General features: G+C 43.2%; 1 protein-coding gene across 5 annotated transcripts in view; it reads right to left on the bottom strand.

Moving 5' to 3' along the window:
- LOC139418034 (rap guanine nucleotide exchange factor 6-like) overlaps positions 1-20,985 on the bottom strand; it is a 153,320-nt gene that overhangs the window by 91,229 nt on the left and 41,106 nt on the right. For all 5 annotated transcript variants that reach the window (XM_071167132.1, XM_071167133.1, XM_071167136.1 and 2 more), the window contains exons 6-7: positions 8,764-8,892; positions 5,480-5,497 (exon numbers count right to left, since the gene is read on the bottom strand). In XM_071167132.1, the coding sequence (XP_071023233.1) occupies positions 5,480-5,497; positions 8,764-8,892 (147 nt within the window). The remainder of the gene's footprint in view (positions 1-5,479; positions 5,498-8,763; positions 8,893-20,985) is intronic.

The raw sequence follows: 20,985 nt of genomic DNA, 5'->3' as shown, positions 1-20,985 counted from the left end.
GGCTACGTTCTATTAGCCGTGGATGTTTCCACACGTAGATGCTAACTCTAGCTAAGGAGAAGAAGAAGAGGCGCCCAGCCAGCAGCAGACGTCTTGTAGACTGACAGGAAGTGAAATATCACAAGCCATCGACTAGCCTAGCGACCTGGTTCTGCTGCCTTCTGTAGCTGGGTGTCGTGCACCAAGACAAAGCAGAGACTTGCAGAAGTGTGATCATCGCTCTTCAACTGTACGAATGCAGCCTAGTCATTCTATTCTAAGTTGAGACATTCGTGACCCAGTTACCAGACCATGTCTCATAGAAATGTAATGATCCATGGAATAGTCTCTTACAACAGCCAGGAAAGCACTTAGAACATGATTCTGAAGGCCAAGGGAGGTGATATATCCCTCTATGGCGGTGTGTGTGTGTGTGTGTGTGTGTGTGTGTGTGTCTAGCAGGCAACCGATGCACTAATAAAGTGGGGCAACTGAGTCATCATTTCAGCATTCCTATTAAATCCCATTATGCATCATAGTAGAATTCCTCCCAGGTTTCTGCAGGCTGGTCATATTTCAGGATCAATGACAGTCAATGTCAATAACAGGTCAGTGTAATCAGCAGGTCACACACACACTATTGTCTGATATACCCACCACATAATGAGTTGCTTAGACTCACTCTGTGTGCAATAATAGTGTTTAACATGACATCTGAATGACTTCCATCTCTATACCTCACACCTACAATTATCTGAAGGTCCCCCAGTTGAGCAGAGAATTTCAAAACACAGACTCAACTACAAAAAGGTCAGGGAGGTTTTCCAATGCCACAAAGAAGGGCACCTTATGGTAGATGGGTAAAATTAAAACTTAAAAGCAGACATTAACACTTTGGTGGGTCTATCATTACACCTAGTCACTACAAAGATACAGGAGTCTTTCCTTTTATACATTAATTTAACCAGGTAGGCCAGATCACCTTTATTTAACCAGGTAGGCCAGATCACCTTTATTTAACCAGGTAGGCCAGATAACCAGGTAGGCCAGATCACCTTTATTTAACCAGGTAGGCCAGATCACATTTATTTAACCAGGTAGGCCAGATCACGTTTATTTAACCAGGTAGGCCAGATCACCTTTATTTAACCAGGTAGGCCAGATCACCTTTATTTAACCAGGTAGGCCAGATCACCTTTATTTAACCAGGTAGGCCAGATCACATTTATTTAACCAGGTAGGCCAGATCACGTTTATTTAACCAGGTAGGCCAGTTGAGAACAAGTTCTCATTTACAACTGCGACCTGGCCAAGATAAAACAAAGAAGTGCGACACAAATACATAGTTACACATGGGATAAACAAACATAGTCAATAACACACTAGAAACATCTATGTACAGTGTGTGCAAATGTAGAAGAGTAGAGAGGTAAGGCAATAAATAGGCCATAGAGGCGAAATAATTACAAATTAGCATTAACACTGGAGTGATAGATGTGCAGATGATGATGTGCAAGTAGAGATACTGGGGTGAAAAAGAGCAAGAGGGTAAGTGATAATATGGGGATGAGGTAGTTGGGTGTGTTATATACAGATAGGCTGTGTACAGGTACAGTGATCGGTAAGCTGCTCTGATAGCTGAAAGTTAGAGAGGGAGATGGGTCTCCAGCGTCAGTGATTTTTACAATTTGCTCCAGTCATTGGCAGAAGAGAACTGGAAGGAAAGGCGGACAAAGGAAATGTTGGCTTTGGGGATGAGCAGTGAAATATACCTGCTGGAGCGGATATTTGGGGGGTTTGTATCATTTGATTTACACAACATGCCTACCACTAAAGAAGCAAATTATATATATATATTTTTTGTGAAACAAGACAAAAAAACTGAAAACTTGAGCATGCCTAACTATTCACCCCCCCAAAGTCAATACTTGTAGAGCCACTTTTTGCAGCAATTACAGCTGCAAGTCTCGTGGGGTATGTCTCTATAAGCTTGGCACATTCTTCAAGGTAAAACGGCTCCAGCTCCTTCAAGTTGGATGGGTTCCGCTGGTTTACAGCAATATTTAAGTCATACCACAGATTCTCAATTGGATTGAGGTCTGGGCTTTGACTAGGCCATTCCAAGACAGTTGAATGTTTCCCCTTAAACCACTTGAGTGTTGCTTTAGCAGTATGCTTAGGGTCATTGCCCTGCTGGATGGTGATCCTCAGGTGAACCCAGTCACAAATCTCTGGAAGACAAACAGGTTTCCCTCAAGAATTTCCCTGTATTTAACACCATCCATCATTCTTTCAATTCTTACCAGTTTCCCAGTCCCTGCCGATGAAAAACATCCCCACAGCATGATGCAGGCACCACCATGCTTCACGGGGTGATGAGGTGTTGGTTTTGCGCCTGACATAGCATAGCTCAATTTAAGTCTCATCTGACCAGAAAGTACTTCTTCCACACGTTTGGTGAGTCTCCCACCTGCCTTTTCGCAAACACCAAAAATGTTTGCTTATTTTTTTCTTTAAGCAATGCCTTTTTTCTGGCCACACTCTTCCGTAAAGCCCAGCTCTGTGGATTATACGACTTAAAAAGTGGTCCTATGGACAGACACTCCAATCTCCGCTGTGGAGCTTTGCAGCTCCTTCAGGGTTATCTTTGGTCTCTTTGTTGCCTCTCTGATTAATGCCCTCCTTGCCTGGTCCGTGAGTTTGTGGTGGTCCTCTCTTGGCAGGTTTGTTGTGGTGTCATATTTGCAATTTTTTTAATAATGGATTTAAAATGGTGCCTCGAGGGATATTCAAAGTTTCAGATATTTTTTTAGAACCTAACCCTGCTCTGTACTTTTCCACAACTTTGTCCCTGACCTGTTTGGAGAGCCCCTTGGTCTTCATGGTGCCGCTTGCTTAGTGGTGTTACAGACTCTGGGGCCTAACAGAACAGGTGTATATATTTTAAACAAGTATTTTTTATTTTATTTTCACTTCACAAATTTTGACTATTTTGTGTATGTCCATTACATGAAATCCGAATAAAAATCTATTTAAATTACAGGTTGTAATGCAACAAAATAGGAAAAATGCCAAGGGGGATGAATACTTTTGCAAGGCACTGTATTAGAGTCAGATGCTCAGTTCTCTAGTGTGTGTATACGTTTAGAGTAATTAATATATACGTACATACATACATATATACATACACACACACATGTATATATACGTATATATATATATACATACATACATACGTACGTACATACGTATGTATGTATGTATGTATATGTATATATATTAATTACATGTATTACATATATATATATATATATACACATATATATACATATATACATATATACACAGTGCCTTGCGAAAGTATTCGGTCCCCTTGAACTTTGCGACCTTTTGCCACATGTCAGGCTTCAAACAAAGATATAAAACTGTATTTTTTTTGTGAAGAATCAACAACAAGTGGGACACAATCATGAAGTGGAACGACATTTATTGGATATTTCAAACTTTTTTAACAAATCAAAAACTGAATTGGGCGTGCAAAATTATTCAGCCCCTTTACTTTCAGTGCAGCGAGGATCTCTGAATGATCCAATGTTGACCTAAATGACTAATGATGATAAATACAATCCACCTGTGTGTAATCAAGTCTCCGTATAAATGCACCTGCACTGTGATAGTCTCAGAGGTCCGTCAAAAGCGCAGAGAGCATCATGAAGAACAAGGAACACACCAGGCAGGTCCGAGATACTGTTGTGAAGAAGTTTAAAGCCGGATTTGGATACAAAAAGATTTCCCAAGCTTTAAACATCCCAAGGAGCACTGTGCAAGCGATAATATTGAAATGGAAGGAGTATCAGACCACTGCAAATCTACCAAGACCTGGCCGTCCCTCTAAACTTTCAGCTCATACAAGGAGAAGACTGATCAGAGATGCAGCCAAGAGGCCCATGATCACTCTGGATGAACTGCAGAGATCTACAGCTGAGGTGGGAGACTCTGTCCATAGGACAACAATCAGTCGTATATTGCACAAATCTGGCCTTTATGGAAGAGTGGCAAGAAGAAAGCCGTTTCTTAAAGATATCCATAAAAAGTGTTGTTTAAAGTTTGCCACAAGCCACCTGGGAGACACACCAAACATGTGGAAGCTCTGGTCAGATGAAACCAAAATTGAACCTTTTGGCAACAATGCAAAACGTTATGTTTGGCGTAAAAGCAACATAGCTGAACACACCATCCCCACTGTCAAACATGGTGGTGGCAGCATCATGGTTTGGGCCTGCTTTTCTTCAGCAGGGACAGGGAAGATGGTTAAAATTGATGGGAAGATGGATGGAGCCAAATACAGGACCATTCTGGAAGAAAACCTGATGGAGTCTGCAAAAGACCTGAGACTGGGACGGAGATTTGTCTTCCAACAAGACAATGATCCAAAACATAAAGCAAAATCTACAATGGAATGGTTAAAAAATAAACATATCCAGGTGTTAGAATGGCCAAGTCAAAGTCCAGACCTGAATCCAATCGAGAATATGTGGAAAGAACTGAAAACTGCTGTTCACAAATGCTCTCCATCCAACCTCACTGAGCTCGAGCTGTTTTGCAAGGAGGAATGGGAAAAAATGTCAGTCTCTCGATGTGCAAAACTGATAGACATACCCCAAGCGACTTACAGCTGTAATCGCAGCAAAAGGTGGCGCTACAAAGTATTAACTTAAGGGGGCTGAATAATTTTGCACGCCCAATTTTTCAGTTTTTGCTTTGTTAAAAAAGTTTGAAATATCCAATAAATGTCGTTCCACTTCATGATTGTGTCCCACTTGTTGTTGATTCTTCACAAAAATACAGTTTTATATCTTTATGTTTGAAGCCTGAAATGTGGCAAAGTTCAAGGGGGCCGAATACTTTCGCAAGGCACTGTATGTGTATATATATATATATATATATATATATATATATATATATATATATATATATATATATATATATATATATATATATATATATATATATATATATAATTACTGAGAGAAAGACAGAGAAAGAGAGATTGGTGCAATGGTTGAGTTTTAGTTTCAAAATGATGATACAAGTTGATCTACGCTATATCATGAGAGCACCAAGATGGGACAGTGCCGATGGTCCTTAAATCTCTTTGCTTGGTAATATCACTACTTTCACAACTAGCAAACCTCTTTGATGGACACCTTCTTTGTCTATCTGAAATACTCTAGTAAGGGCTTTAGACCAACTAGAGCTCAAAGCACATTACCCTCAAGTCCTTGGTCTTCTGCTCGTAAATAGCACACAAACTACTTTATGTCCATTTGGCAAGTCCTATCATCACATATTGCAAGTCGAGTATGCAGCCAGATGTATCCAATCACTGACCTTTAAAGAGCATGTGCATACACCAGCATGACTCACACATCCACATACAGAAGGGAAAGGTAACATGCACCGCCACACACTCAGTGAAGAAGTCAAGGTTCCCACGTACCTGGTTATCCACATAATCCTGAGGAAGACCACATCAAGCACCAGGAATGGATAGGGGGGAGGAAAAGAGCGCACAAGAGAGCGAGAGAAAGGCCGCGAGAGAAAGGGCGAGAGAAAGGGCGAGAGAGAGAGCGAGAGAAAGGCCGCGAGAGAGAGCGAGAGAAAGGGCGAGAGAAAGGGCGCGAGAGGGAGAACGAGGGCGCGAGAAGGAGAACGAGGGCGCGAGAAGGAGAACGAGGGCGCGAGAGGGAGAACGAGGGCGCGAGAGGGAGAACGAGGGCGTGAGAGGGAGAGCGAGAGGGCGCGAGAGGGAGAGCGAGAGGGCGCGAGAGGGAGAGCGAGCGAGAGGGCGAGAGAGCGAGCGAGGGAGAGCGAGCGAGGGAGAGCGAGCGAGGGAGAGCGAGCGAGAGGGGGAGGGCGCGAGAGGGAGAGAGTGCGAGAGGGAGGCGAGCGAGGGAGAGCGAGCGAGAGGGAGGGCGCGAGAGGGGGAGGGCGCGAGAGGGAGAGGGCGCGAGAGGGAGAGGGCGCGAGAGGGAGAGGGCGCGAGAGGGAGAGGGCGCGAGAGGGCGAGAGAGAGAGAGAGGGCACGAGAGAGAGAGAGGGCAAGAGAGAGAGAGGGCAAGAGAGAGAGGGCAAGAGAGCGAGAGAGAGAGGGCAAGAGAGAGAGAGAGAGAGGGCGAGAGGGCGAGAGAGGGCGAGAGGGCGAGAGAGCGAGAGAGGGCGAGAGGGCGAGAGAGAGCGAGAGGGCGAGAGAGAGCGAGAGGGCAAGAGAGAGAGAGAGGGCGAGAGAGAGAGAGAGGGCGAGAGAGAGAGAGAGGGCGAGAGAGAGAGAGAGGGAGAGAGAGAGAGAGAGGGCGAGAGAGAGAGAGAGGGCGAGAGAGAGAGAGAGAGAGGGCGAGAGAGAGAGAGAGAGAGGGCGAGAGAGAGAGAGAGAGGGCGAGAGAGAGAGAGAGAGGGCGAGAGAGAGAGAGAGAGGGCGAGAGAGAGAGAGAGGGCGAGAGAGAGAGAGAGAGGGCGAGAGAGAGAGAGAGGGCGAGAGAGAGAGAGAGGGCGAGAGAGAGAGAGAGGGCGAGAGAGAGAGAGAGGGCGAGAGAGAGAGAGAGAGAGGGCGAGAGAGAGAGAGAGGGCAAGAGAGAGAGAGAGGGCAAGAGAGAGAGAGAGGGCAAGAGAGAGAGAGAGAGGGCAAGAGAGAGAGAGAGGGCAAGAGAGAGAGAGAGAGAGGAGAGAGAGAGAGAGAGAGAGAGAGAGAGAGGGCGAGAGAGAGAGAGCGAGAGAGAGAGAGAGAGGGCGAGAGAGAGAGAGAGAGAGAGGGCGAGAGAGAGAGGGCGAGAGAGAGAGAGAGCGGGCAAGAGAGAGAGAGAGGGCGAGAGAGAGAGAGAGGGCGAGAGAGAGAGAGAGGGCGAGAGAGAGAGAGGGCGAGAGAGAGAGAGAGAGAGAGAGAGAGAGAGAGGGCGAGAGGGCAAGAGAGAGAGAGAGAGGGCGAGAGAGAGAGAGAGGGCGAGAGAGAGAGAGAGAGGGCGAGAGGGCGAGAGAGAGGGCGAGAGGGCGAGAGAGAGAGAGAGAGGGCGAGAGAGAGAGAGAGAGGGCGAGAGAGAGAGAGGGCGAGAGAGAGAGGGCGAGAGAGAGAGAGGGCGAGAGAGAGAGAGGGCGAGAGAGAGAGAGAGAGGGCGAGAGAGAGAGAGGGCGAGAGAGAGAGAGAGAGGGCGAGAGAGAGAGAGAGGGCGAGAGAGAGAGAGAGGGCGAGAGAGAGAGAGAGAGAGCGAGAGAGAGAGAGAGAGAGGGCGAGAGAGAGAGAGAGAGAGGGCAAGAGAGAGAGAGAGGGCGAGAGAGAGAGAGAGGGCGAGAGAGAGAGAGAGTGCGAGAGAGAGAGAGAGAGAGGGCGAGAGAGAGAGAGAGAGGGCGAGAGAGAGAGAGAGAGGGCGAGAGAGAGAGAGGGCGAGAGAGAGAGAGGGCGAGAGAGAGAGAGGGCGAGAGAGAGAGGGCATAGAGAGAGAGGGCTAGAGAGAGAGGGCAAGAGAGAGAGAGAGAGGGCGAGAGAGAGAGAAAGAGAGAAAGAGGGCGAGAGGGCGAGAGAGAGAGAGGGCGAGAGAGAGAGAGAGAAAGAGGGCGAGAGGGCGAGAGAGAGAGAGGGCGAGAGAGAGAGAGAGGGTGAGAGAGAGAGAGAGGGTGAGAGAGAGAGAGAGGGTGAGAGAGAGAGAGAGGGCGAGAGAGAGGGCGAGAGAGAGAGGGCGAGAGAGAGAGGGCGAGAGAGAGAGGGCGAGAGAGAGAGGGCGAGAGAGAGAGGGCGAGAGAGAGAGGGCGAGAGAGAGAGGGCGAGAGAGGGCGAGAGAGGGCGAGAGAGGGCGAGAGAGGGCGAGAGAGGGCGAGAGAGAGAGAGAGAGAGAGAGAGAGAGAGAGAGAGAGAGAGGGCGAGAGAGACAGAGGGCGAGAGAGAGAGAGGGCGAGAGAGAGAGAGGGCGAGAGAGAGAGAGAGGGCGAGAGAGAGAGAGGGCGAGAGAGAGAGAGAGGGCGAGAGAGAGAGAGAGGGCGAGAGAGAGAGAGGGCGAGAGAGAGAGAGGGCGAGAGAGAGAGAGGGCGAGAGAGAGAGAGAGCGAGAGAGAGAGAGGGCGAGAGAGAGAGAGAGAGGGAGAGAGAGAGAGGGAGAGAGAGAGAGAGAGGGAGAGAGGGAGAGAGAGAGAGAGAGGGCGAGAGAAATACAAGATGTCAGGAGGATCAACAGAGGACATTTACATTTTAGTCATTACATAAAACATAACTCAAGTTAACTTTTGACTGTCCACTGTAAAGGCATGTGTCTGCTTTCGCCCCCCACCCCAAGTGAGCCCTCTGCAGGACATAGGCTTCATGGCTATGGTAGTTCAGTGTGGAGTAAATGTAGGATACAGGCATGAAATCTACTTATTCTGCAATGTTTCATTCAACTTTCAACACTCAAGATAAACAATATTGTGACAACTATGGGGGGGAATAAACAAACCAGTATATACTTTTACAGAGTAAATCCACTCTCCTTATCCTCCGCTATTTGTATTCCTGGACACATCGCTAGCTATAAACCAACATCTCAACCACACAGCTTTTAGACGGTTACCTACCACACAACAAGTACTTCATTTAACACTTTTACAGTTTCACCACAGCTGTCAACACTACACTTACACTGAACAGAGAAAGCTTGGTACAGACACCTCAGACACAGCCGTCTATGACATCTTTCTGTCTGAGCCGAGTAGAAGTCATTTAACTTCAGGAACATAGTGAGAATACATTAACGTCAGTTCTTACCGTGGGGTCCTGGCCGTCAGTGATCAGTTCCCGCTCTCCCCGGGGGTTGACTTTGCGAAAGCGCCGGCGGGAACGTCTCTGGGACACCTCCCTCTGCAGTGCCCCCTCACCCTCGCTGGCATTGTCCACCTGAAACACATCACCAAGCTGGGCCTCAGTGCTGTAGGTCCGGGGCTCAGAGCTACTGCTACTACTAGACTGTTCTTGTTTTGAGATCAGAGTCAGCTGCTCAGACTGATCACAGTTCTTTCTGGCTGCTGGTTCTGAGAGCTGATCCTGGCTCTGTTCCTGTTCAGAGTTATGTTGTTCAGGCTCCTGGTAGAACATCCAGGTCTTCCACAGCACAGAGAGCCTGTGCAAGCGCCTCGTCATGGGGACTGCATCCAGGACACGGGCAAGAGAAGAGGGGAGATAGGAGAGGTAGGAGACGGAATGAGGCTCTCTCTCTCTCTCAAAGGCTGCGATGAGAATAGTTCTAGTCATTCTCAGTCTGCTGTGTCGAGTCAGGAGGCTGTTTCTGCACAACACAGCTCACAGTGAGACCACAGCTTCCTGTAGGAAACCTTCAATATACCAATTTCCTTTGCGAGACAGAACATTTTTGATTGTGGAGAACATAGCATTACTATGCTGTTATTGCTGGAGAATTTATTTTCTTTTTACGTTACAAAAAAAACAAAAGCTGAGCAAATAGTTGCATTTTGTGAAGTGAGTTGTGAAACTATTCAGAAATATTAAAACTAGGATAAGTATTAGTGGAAGAATACTTCAACTGTCCAAGACTCATTGGCTTTGATGATTTAAAAAATAAACAGTACTTTTCTAGATTCACATGCTTACGGAGAGTATTTTCACCAGAAAAACGATGAGGATGATAAAGGCAGTCTAGTATGAGAGGAGAGGAAGTGTTTTATGAGGGCAGATGGGTTTATCAGTAGAGGAGCTGACGTAACCTAACAGCCCAGGTAAAGAGCTGTGTTTGTAATAAGTACGTGGCAAACAAACTATTACCCCTTATTCAAAACAGCCATTTTTTGGGAGGGTTTTCAGTTAAAAACAATACAAATTTAAAATTAAAATCATGTGAATTCATAATGCAGATGTCTACATTGCGCTTCCCGCGGAGTGATTGTTTTATCATTTATGCTGCTAGTGTGCTTGCTTTTCGAGAGTGGTGCGTGAGGCTTGTTGTTGTCATCAAACCGGCTCTAGGCTACAGTCATAGAGCTTCCCTGTGGCAAGTAATTAGGAGACATCTCGGCTATTCAACGGAAGATGGAATTACAAGGACAGAAATACAAGTTAAATGAGAAAGACGGGCTACAACACCAAGAGCCAACAGGCAGGCCGCCTCTTATCCTGAATGGGTTTGTTGCGCACAGTTCAACTTATGTAGTCTCCATTACGATAGCTAACACAAGCTAGCTAGCTTAACTAGAGTCTCTTGGTTTGATAAGTCAAGTCAGGTACTATGTAATCAGATTAAATTATAAATAACTAGTGAGTCCACTAGCACAAGTCTACTTGGTTGTTATCCTTCTCCCCCTCCCTCGTTACTCTGCTTCGAGCCTCTCATTCTCCCTCAGGCGTTACATCTCCAGGTAACAAACGCCTAGGTTTACCTCCACTGTACTCACATCCTACCATACCATTGTCAGTACATTATGTCTCGAATCTATTCTACCACGCCCAGAAATCTGCGCCTTTAATTCTGTTCCCAACGCATTAGACGACCAGTTCTTCTAGCCTTTAGCTGTACCCTTATCCTACACTTCCTCTGGTGATGTAGAGGTTAACCCAGGCCCTGTAGCCCCCAGTTCCACCCCTATTCCCGAAGGGATATGCTACAATCTAAAATAGATGCCCTCAAACTCACACAAATGATCATGGAACCTACCAGGTACAACCAAAAATCCGCAAACACGGTCACCCTCATAGATATCATTATGACCAACCTGCCCTCTAAATACATCTCTGCTGTCAGCGATCACTGCCTCATTGCCTGCATCCGTAATGGGTCCGCGGTCAGACGACCACCCTTCATCACTGTCAAACACTCCCTAAAACGCTCCCTAAATTGTCATTATTACAAATATATATTTTTAAAAATTATTTAAAAAATTATTGGCCGATTAATCGGTATCGGCTGTTTTTGGTCCTCCAATAAAATCATAATCGGTCGACCTCTACTCCAGACAAGCTTCAATGCCATACAACTCTTCTTCAGAGGCCTCCAACTGCTCTTAAATGCAAGTAAAACTAAATGCATGCTCTTCAACCGATCTCTGTGTTTGGTACACTAACAGACACACTCAGGGCGCCTCCCTGCTCCATTATCAGCTACGTTAACAATGTGGGTCGACACAGAAGTTAACTTATCGTAGTACAGACATTTCACACTTTATTCTTACCTCCAGTCAGTAACAGTTTACGGTATAAAGAATATACAGACAAGCGTTCATGTTTAATTTAAGCAACGTTTATTGTACTCAATGTTATGGATGAGTGCGTTGTTTGGTTCTGTTCCTCTCCATCTCTGTAGCTTCCGGGTATGCTGGGATAAGGACCAGAGCTACAGTAATCGGGCTGGCTTTGAGGTGCCTGTCCAGAATGGTTCATTCATGTGAATGGGCATATTGGAAGACTCCATGTCAGTAGGGATGGGATTTTCTAAATGTGTTATATTGGTATATTGTATCATGAGAAACGTGTTGCAATGTAAATAATTCCGTATGTTTAGCTGAGTGAAATATGTAGGCTTTGAAGGTAATTGCTTAATTAATTAGTGCTGGGTATGTTCTGATGGGAGGGGCTTCCCCTACAAAAAGGAGCCTCTCTTTCAGTTCAAGGGGGGCACCATTTTGGATTAAGCTGTTGATGGGGCAGCACTGTTTTTAAGCTGTCCCCATAATGTATACTTTGGATGGCAGTACTGTTGTTTTTCTTCAGGATTCACTCTATAAATAAACACCCTGAAGCACGGAAGTACTTTTGCGGCTCCGCCATCTTTTTATTTGATAGAGGTTAGGTTTTTAAGTTTAGCCTTCTGGCCTACTCTACGTGACAGGGCGATATTGGCGTTCTCTAGTCTATCGGCTATGTCAATAGTACATCGACATAGCAAAACTGCTGCTATGCCAGTCGCCACTCACCAGGAATGTCTGAGAAAATCATCAGCAGCAAGCTAGCTCATTTGCCAACAGAAAGAAAGGTGCAGTATTGAGAAACGGATGAATTGACAGTGACCAAAATTGAATTCCTGTTGCATATATTAGTTTAATTCAATAAAAAGGCTCGTCTCGATGTGAACATGCAGATAGCCATGTGACCTGTTAGCAAAGATAACGATAAACCTTTTCATCTGTGGCGTTAGCTACTATGCTAGCTAGATAAACATGGTGCTAAGGTATCAGATAGGAGCTAATTGCCAACGTAGCTAGCTAACGTTAGCTGATAATCATTTTGAACATGCAACATTTTCAGCAACGAGCCATCTGACTTGCATTGTAACAGTAACTATTTACTGGTGTGCTGACCATCTGAATTCATAATTGACAGTTGAATTTCAGTGAATTCGAAAAGTATTCAGACCCCTTCCTTTTTTCCACAGTTATGTTACAGCCTCATTCTAAAATGGATGAAATATCCCCCCCCCCCCCCCCTCAATCTACACAAAAATACCCCATAATGACAAAGTGAAAACATTTATTTTTAAGAAATTAGCTAAAATGTAAAAAATAAAAAAAATCTGTTTTTGCTTTGTCAAATAAGGTATTGTGTGTAGATTGAATTTTAGAATAAGGCTGTAACGTAACAAAATGTGGAAAAAGTCAAGGGGTCTGAATTACTTTCCCAATGCACTATAGAGGATTGTCATCATAGGGAAAGATGGTAGTGTTTTAAAATGCCCAAATAAAAGGTTGGCAATAGGTTTAGCTACCTAAGAATCGTCCTGTATGTTTATGTACCAGGAAAGCTGTAGATCAGTGCGTTCTCACTTCTCAAACTACGGGTGGCCAGATTCGAGTCAGACAGAAAGTGCATCCTCGCTTCATCCTTTTTCCTACCCACACTCCTTGTTAGATATTATGTACATGTATGGCTAGGAAGCAAATATCTCCATTGAGCTAATTAACATCGAGGTAAACAGCAGCAAGTGATATGAGCGATGGAGAGAGATGTGTGAGGAAATGTGAAAGGGAACGGAGTCGCAGCCTCGCTCTATCCAAGCAGTACAATCAACTTATAACCAGCCCATTTTGAACTTTTGACTGCTACTGTATAGGGGCATAAGAATTAATAAGGGCAGGCCAAGCCAATGACCTTATTTCAAGATGGCTGCTACCTACATTGCGGTTAGCGTTGTGAAGCATAAACAAAATGAACACGGAATACGTTGATATGTTGCATTACTTAATGGCAACATTGAATGTCCACTGAGTGACTATCTTCCCCCGACACCAGAACCATGTTTGAGAGAGGTTGGTGTTGTAGAAATGTTGTTTTTTATAGTGAACGATAACTTTTAGGCACAGCCAGTGTGCAAAAACAGTGCAATTACCACATTTGGACACTTTGGAGAGGTTGAAAAGATACTTGAATGTGCCCTGGATACCCCATAACACCACCAAAATGTTAGAGTGAGGTTGATATGGAAGAAATTGTGTTTTTATACTGAACACATAGCATTTAGGGATTGCAAATAAGTAATAGCACTGGAATGATCTAATTTATAGACACATGCCACGTTGGCGCGGTTTAGGGACACTTGGAAACGTCCCGTGACCACACCTGACACCACTTACTAAAACATCTGCCCATTTCTAGTTGTTAGGTATATCAATCCCATTTTTAAAAATATTATTCACATGTTGTGGAAGCCTTCTGATGTGTTTCCAGCTCTAGTCATCAATAATTCACTTGTGTGTGTGCTCTGAACTATGTATTTCCTATCTACTGATGATTTCCTCAATCTCCAAGATGTCTTCTCTCCAAATATACCAAGTTTTTGCATGTCAGAATCATGTAATAACACATGAATAGCAGTTACTTTTGATTATGTCTATTTAGGCGGAAATCTACATTTCTCCATTACATTTAAGAGTTTATTAAATGCATACATGGCTATCTCTGGGAAACGTCATCAAAATGTTCAAATTTTATGATATTGAATATAGGCCTAAAATATCGGCCTCCTTGACCCCCAAAAATCAGTATCGGCCCTAAAAATTCCATAACGGTCATTCTCTAGTTCAGGCAGCAGGGCTGTCATCTCTGTGAACTCAAGTCATCCATCAGGGTGTACTGAGACATTACATGAGAGCCACAGAGGAAAAGAGGTGAGGAGGGCCACAGAGGAAAAGAGGTGAGGAGGGCCACAGAGGAAAAGCTCACACGCCAAGGCCATGATGTGGAAGTATGGCCAATTTGCCCGTCACCAGGGCTGGAAAATGCCAGGTAACTCCCGATATTACTACGATACGTACTGCAATTCTCATGATTCTATATGTATTGCGATTTGATTCTGTGATTTTATTGCGATTCGATGTTCCTAACATATTGCTAACAATATGTCTGCTGCAGAGGGACAAGAGAGAGACATGAGAAAACAAGTTATCAGTCATGGAAATAAAGGTGCTGAAAACAAATTGGCTCCTTATTTAAAAAGATGGAGAACAAACTATGAAGGAAAAATACTGGTGTTTTGGTGCAGGTACAGCCAACTAGCGCCAAAATAATACAGCGATATTGTCAAAACTATACATAGTCAAATTTCCTGATATATAACTATTGATTTTTCCCCCCCAAAACGAGAGAATAACAGGGGAATGGACTTGTGTCACACACAGAATGAGGTGCAAAAATTCTCTGTCATGTTTGTACTATATAACAACTATACGATGGGTTGATTTATCGAACAGCACAGACTTCTCTAATGAAAAACTAGACTGACAGCCTAATAGTGTTATCACAGCAATGTCAACAACAGAAGACTGACGAAGCATTTTAAGGGGGCATTTCAGTGTACAATTACACACTGCAAGGAGTCACTCCATACACACTACTAAATAGAAAGTCTTCACTATGAACAGATTGCTGTCTATGAAGAGTCTGCCCAAATGGAGATATTTCCTGCTTGGACCATTGACTAGTTAACTCCTGTATGGACTGGTCTCAGTGTGTGAACTACAATGGTCTGTCTATGGCTCTGTGCTCCCAGACAAGCAGGCTGAGACAAACAGACAGGGACAGAGACACAGGGTGGGTGAAATGGAAGCCATCTCAAACCCCTGGCCTGGCTGAACAAACCCCTGCAGTTAGCTTGTGATAATTCCCCAGGACTCAATTAGCTAATTGGTTGGAATGTAAGTGATTTGACTGAGTGCTGCAGCAGCATGAATGAGGAGCGGAAACCGTGGTGTGTGTGTGTGTGTGTGTGTGTGTGTGTGTGTGTGTGTGTGTGCGTGCTTGTCAGGGTTTCCGAAAAATGACTGGGAAGATTTTTTTAAATTCTGGGCATTTGATGAATGTCCATTAAAATAACATCAAATTGATCAGATATACAGTGTAGACATTGTTAATGTTGAAAATGACTTTTGTAGCTGGAAACGGCAGATTTTTTAAATAGAATATCTACATAGGATTACAGAGGGCCATTATCAGCAACCATCACTCCTGTGTTCCAATGGCGCGCGTTGTTACCTAATCCAAGTGTATCATTTTAAAAGGCTAATTGATCATTAGAAAACCCTTTTGCAATTATGCTAGCACAGCAGAAAAACTGATGTACAGATTAAAGAAGCAATAAAACTGGCCTTCTTGAGACTAGTTGAAAATCTGGATATTACAGGCTCAAAATGGCTTTCTTCCAAAACTCGTCAGTCTATTCTTGTTCTGAGAAATGAAGGATATTCCATGAGAAAAATTGCCAAGAAACTGAAGATCTCGTACAACGCTGTGTACTACTCCCTTCACAGGTTGTGCAATGTAACAAGAATATTTAGACTTGGGGATGCCACCCGTTAGATAAAATACCGAACGGTTACGTATTTCACTGAAATAAACGTTTTGTTTTCTAAATGATAATTTCCATATTCGATCATATTAATGACCAAAGGCTCATATTTCTGTGTGTTATTATGTTATAATTAAGTCTGATTTGATAGAGCAGCAGCAGGCCCGTAATCATCATTCATTCAAACAGCACCTTCGTGTGTCGCAAGCACAGCGCTGTTTATGACTTCAAGCCTATCAGCCTAATGGCTGGTGTAACCAATGTGAAATGGCTAGCTAGTTAGCTGGGTGTGCGCTAATACTGTTTCAAACGTCACTCGCTTTTAGATTTGGAGTAGTTATTCCCCTTGCGCTGCAAGGCCCGCGGCTTTTGTGGTGCGATGTGTAACGATGCTTCGAGTGTGGCTGTTGTCGATGTGTTCCTGGTTCGAGCCCAGGTAGGTGCGAGGAGGGGGACTGAAGCTATACTGTTACACTGGCAATACTAAAGTGCCTATAAGAACATCCAATAGTCAAAGGTATATGAAATACAAATGGTAGAGAGAAAAATTGTCCTATAAATACTAATTAACTACAACCCAAAACATCTTACCTAGGAATATTGAAGTCTCATGTTAAAAGGAACCACCGACTTTCATATGTTCTCATGTTCTGAACAAGGAACTTAAACGTTAGCTTTTTTACATGGCACATATTGCACTTTTACTTTCTTCTCCAAAACTTTGTTTTTGCATTATTTAAAACAAACATGTTTCATCATTTATTTGAGGCTAAATAGATTTTTATTGATGTATTATATTAAGTTAAAATAAGTGTTCATTCAGTATTGTTGTAATTAATCATTATTACAAATGATTTTTTTAAAATAAAAATCGGCTGATTAATCGGTATCGGGTTTTTGGTCCTCCAATAATCGGTATCGGCATTGAAAAATCAGAATCGGTCTAAAAAATCTCATTTTACATTGGTGTGTTATGTTCAGTAGTTCCAAAACATGCAGTGATTTTTCAGAGAGCCACATCAATTTACAGAAATACTAATTAGAAATGTTCATGAAAATACAACTTTTATGCATGGAACTTTAGATAAACTTCTCCGCTGTGTCAGATTGTGTCAGATTTCCAAAAAACGTTACGGAAAACACATACCATGCAATAATCTGAGTACGGAGCTCAGAGCCCAAACCAGCCAAAAGAAATATCCGCCATGTTGCGCAGTCAACATTAGTCAGAAATAGCATTATAAATATTCACTTACCTTTGATGAGCTTCATCAGAATGCACTCCCAGGAATTCCAGTTCCACAATAAATGTTTTGATTTGTTCGCTAAAGTTAATAATTTATGTCCATATACCTCCTTTTGTTAGGGCGTTTGGTAAACAAATCGAAACGCGCGTGCAACTTCCAGCGGAAAGGTAGGATGAAAATTCCAAAAAGTTACATTACTGGTCGTAGAAACATATCAAACGATGTATAGAATCAATCTTTAGGATGTTTTTTATCATAAAATGTTCAATAATGTTCCAACAGGAGAATTCCATTGTCTGTAAAAAAGCAATGGAACGGGAGCAACCTCTCATGTGAATGCGCATGACTGAGCTCGTGACTGCTGGCAGACCTCTGACTCATTCCCCTCTCATTCAGCCCCCCTTCATAGTAGAAGCATCAAACAACGTTCTAAAGACGGTTGACATCTAGTGGAAGCCTTAGGAAGTGCAACATAACCAATATCCCACTGTATCTTCAATAAGGGCTGAGTTGAAAAACTACAAACCTCAGATTTCCCACTTCCTGTTTGGATTTTTTTCTCAGGTTTTTGCCTGCCATATAAGTTCGGTTATACTCACAGACATCATTCAAACAGTTTTAGAAACGTCAGAGTGTTCTCTATGCATATATTAGCATCTGGGACTGAGTAGGAGGCAGTTTACCCTGGGCACGCTTTTCATCCAAAAGTGAAAATGCTGCACCCCATACATACATATTTATTAGGGACACAACGGTACAGTGGGCCCACGGTTCGGTATGCATCACGGTTTGTGGGCCATCGTAACAGCACTGTTTCGGTATCTTTATATTTAAGAAAAGTGTGCACTTGTATGACTCATTCAGGGGACGAGTTTGCAACACGTAGCTCTTCATCTCCCAAACCAGTACATAGTGAACCATCACAGAGGTTCTAGGCTTCTAGGCTATTTCTTCTCTTGACTTTATATTGGGATTGGCAACTTTCATAAATTAGGTGCATTACCACCACTGACCTTGTTCGTCTTTTAGTCACCCTCGTGGGTATAACCAATGAGGAGATGGCACGTGGGTACCTGCTTCTATAAACCAATGAGGAGATGGGAGAGGCAGGACATGCATCGCGATCTGCGTCACAAATAGAGTTGACTTCTATTTTAGCCCTTGGCAACGCAGATGCTCGTTGGCGCACGCAAACAGTGTGGGTGCAATAATTGAATATGTAGATTTCTAAATTTATTTTGCAACGCTCGCGCACGCAACGCCAGCGGTGTAGTCAGCCTGTTAGAAGTGTTTCCACTCGAGTAGCTGACAGTGGCAAAGCAATACATGCAGACTGTACTTTGTTTGTTTATGGTCTTCTTACCCTCGTCATCGTATTGAACACTGAATGCAAAATGTTCCAACACAGCAGATTTGAAAGACGGCGGTGCCTCTTCAAATGTGCTTCTCTCTGTCTCGCTAGCGCTCACCATTGTCATGTTGGAGCTGAGAGAACATTTGTTTAAGTTTCCCCTCTCTTCATGGGGCCCCTTTAGGGAGGTTTCCTACTGAGATGTCATTGCAAATCGTCCATTTGTTGTTTAAGGGGGAGGGGTTGCGGTCACTGTGGTGCTGCAGAGTAAAGTTGTTCAGCCCTCAGGAGCCCCTAACAGCCTGGGGCCCCAAGCAGTTGCCTGCCTTGCCTGTTCACAAACCAAGTGTCTGGTTCTATGGATCTGAATATACATCGTACATGTAGCCTGCAGCGCAAAAAGATAGTTTGGGAAATTATAGGAAAATGTCAGACATATCATAATTCCGCGGTTCACGTGTGCGTAATGAACCGTCGGGGTCGTACCGAAATGTTCGACAACATAGTGTGTACCGTTGCATTCCTAATATATATTTATACGCTCTGGAAAAAATTAAGATATCACTGCAAAATAATTTTTTTCACTATTTATCATGTGTTTGGGTAAAATTAACATTTTTGCTATATTCTATAAACTACTGACAACATTTCACCCAAATAAAAAATTGTCATTGTCATTTAGAGCATTTATTTGGAATAAATGACAACTGGTCAAAATAACAAAAAATATGCAGTGTTGTCAGACCTCAAACAATGCAAAGAAAATAAGTTCATATTCATTTTTAAATACTAATGTTTTAACTTAGGAAGAGTTCAGAAATCAATATTTGGTGGAATAGCCCTGATTTTAAATCACAGCTTTCTTGCATCTTGGCATGTTCTCCACCAGTCTTTCACATGGACTTTATGTCACTCCTGGGCTGGCCATGACAGGGTCTTGATCTGGTGGTCCTCCATCCACACCTTGATTGACCTGGCTGTGTGGCATGGAGCATTGTCCTGCTGGAAAAACCAATCCTCAGAGTTGGGGAACATTGTCAGAGCAGAAGGAAGCAAGCTTTCTTTCAGGACAACCTTGTACGTGGCTCGATTCATGCGTCCTTCACACAGACAAATCTGCCCGATTCCAGCCTTGCTGAAGCACCCCCAGATCATCACCGATACTCCACCAAATTTCACAATGGGTACACGACACTGTGGCTTGTAGGCCTCTCCAGGTCTCGCACCCACTGTGAAATATATATCACACACACACACTTGAAGAATATAACTTATAAATGCCTCATGAGCTTAGTTCAACTGTCACACTCCATGAGAACCCAACATATAAGCTTGTATTTTGTCAATGTTTGTAAGCATTGTAGATGTAAACACTGTATAGCCTCATAACAGGGCTAAAATAATAATTTTGATATCATGGATGGTCAGTCCTTGCATCCATAGCTGTCTATTAATCTGAGAGTGGTTACATTTCTCCAGGCCCAGCTTTTTAACAAAAAACGTTTTGTTATTGTTTCATCTGTGGATTATCAAGATATCAAAGTGTCACCAACAAAAAGGGAAACATTAGGCCTATAGCAAATGCAGCATAAGGCATTCATTTTTCACAAGTAAATAGCACTTTCAGTAGTGCTCAAAACATGCCATTCCATGAGTGCAGCGTTTATTTTTAAACTCAAATCAGTCCAGCATGACAACAAAATCATAAACAGTAGGGCTGGCTAATAAATCCTTAGTTTGGGGGTCATGCTCAGGTAAAACAATTTGGCTAATCTATACTTCCATATTTCTAAGTCCTATTCTTGAAGATCAAGGGGTATAACATGTATTGGAATGACTGGAATTCTGATAGAGTTTGGTTTTTAATGTAAAGATATAATTTAGTTGTATTATTATATGTAGCAGAAAGCGATAGAAGAAGCCTACATAACCAACCCATAAAGCACAATGTAACATCCATATATGACCAGCTATGTAAACTTTAACATTTATCCTGCAATAGATGTTGTTCAATTGGTAACATACATTTTTGTCTTCTTCTAATGCCTCTTAAGGGAACGTAATCTAAAAGTAATAGAATGTAATCAGATTACGTTACTGAATTCGGGTAATTCAAAAGTTGTTACTGATTACAATTTTGGACAGGTAACTAGTAACTAACAGATTACATTTAGAAAGTAACCTACCCAACCCTGACGGTCATTACAATTGCGTTACAGGATCCTGGTAAAATGAAGGGTTGTGTTGTGGCTAGCCACTGGATGGCTCTGAATGCACTGTCAGCATGCAGCCAAAGTTACTAACCACTTTTGGAGCTAACTAGTGCTCTCAATTCATATCCTGATGTCAACAGCAGTTTTATTCATAATATGAATAATAATTCAAATAATACATTTAAAAATATATATATATTAACTGGCTTGCTAGCTAGCGTTAGGTGGTCAACAATACGGAGCTAGCTAATCAGCTGATCTATCAAACAATATAACGAAAATATAATTTTTGATTAGAAAAATTACTCTAACTGCATTTCAGGGATGACAGTAGCAAGTGCACTGTTAAATTAGCCATTTAAAAAATTAGTTTTGAGATGAAAACCCGGCTTTTGA

This window comes from Oncorhynchus clarkii, chromosome 10 (assembly GCF_045791955.1).
Source record: "Oncorhynchus clarkii lewisi isolate Uvic-CL-2024 chromosome 10, UVic_Ocla_1.0, whole genome shotgun sequence".
In the NCBI taxonomy this organism is placed as follows: Eukaryota; Metazoa; Chordata; class Actinopteri; order Salmoniformes; family Salmonidae; genus Oncorhynchus; species Oncorhynchus clarkii.
The sequence above is the reverse complement of the archived record's forward strand: the minus strand, read 5'-3'. Positions and strand labels throughout refer to the sequence as shown.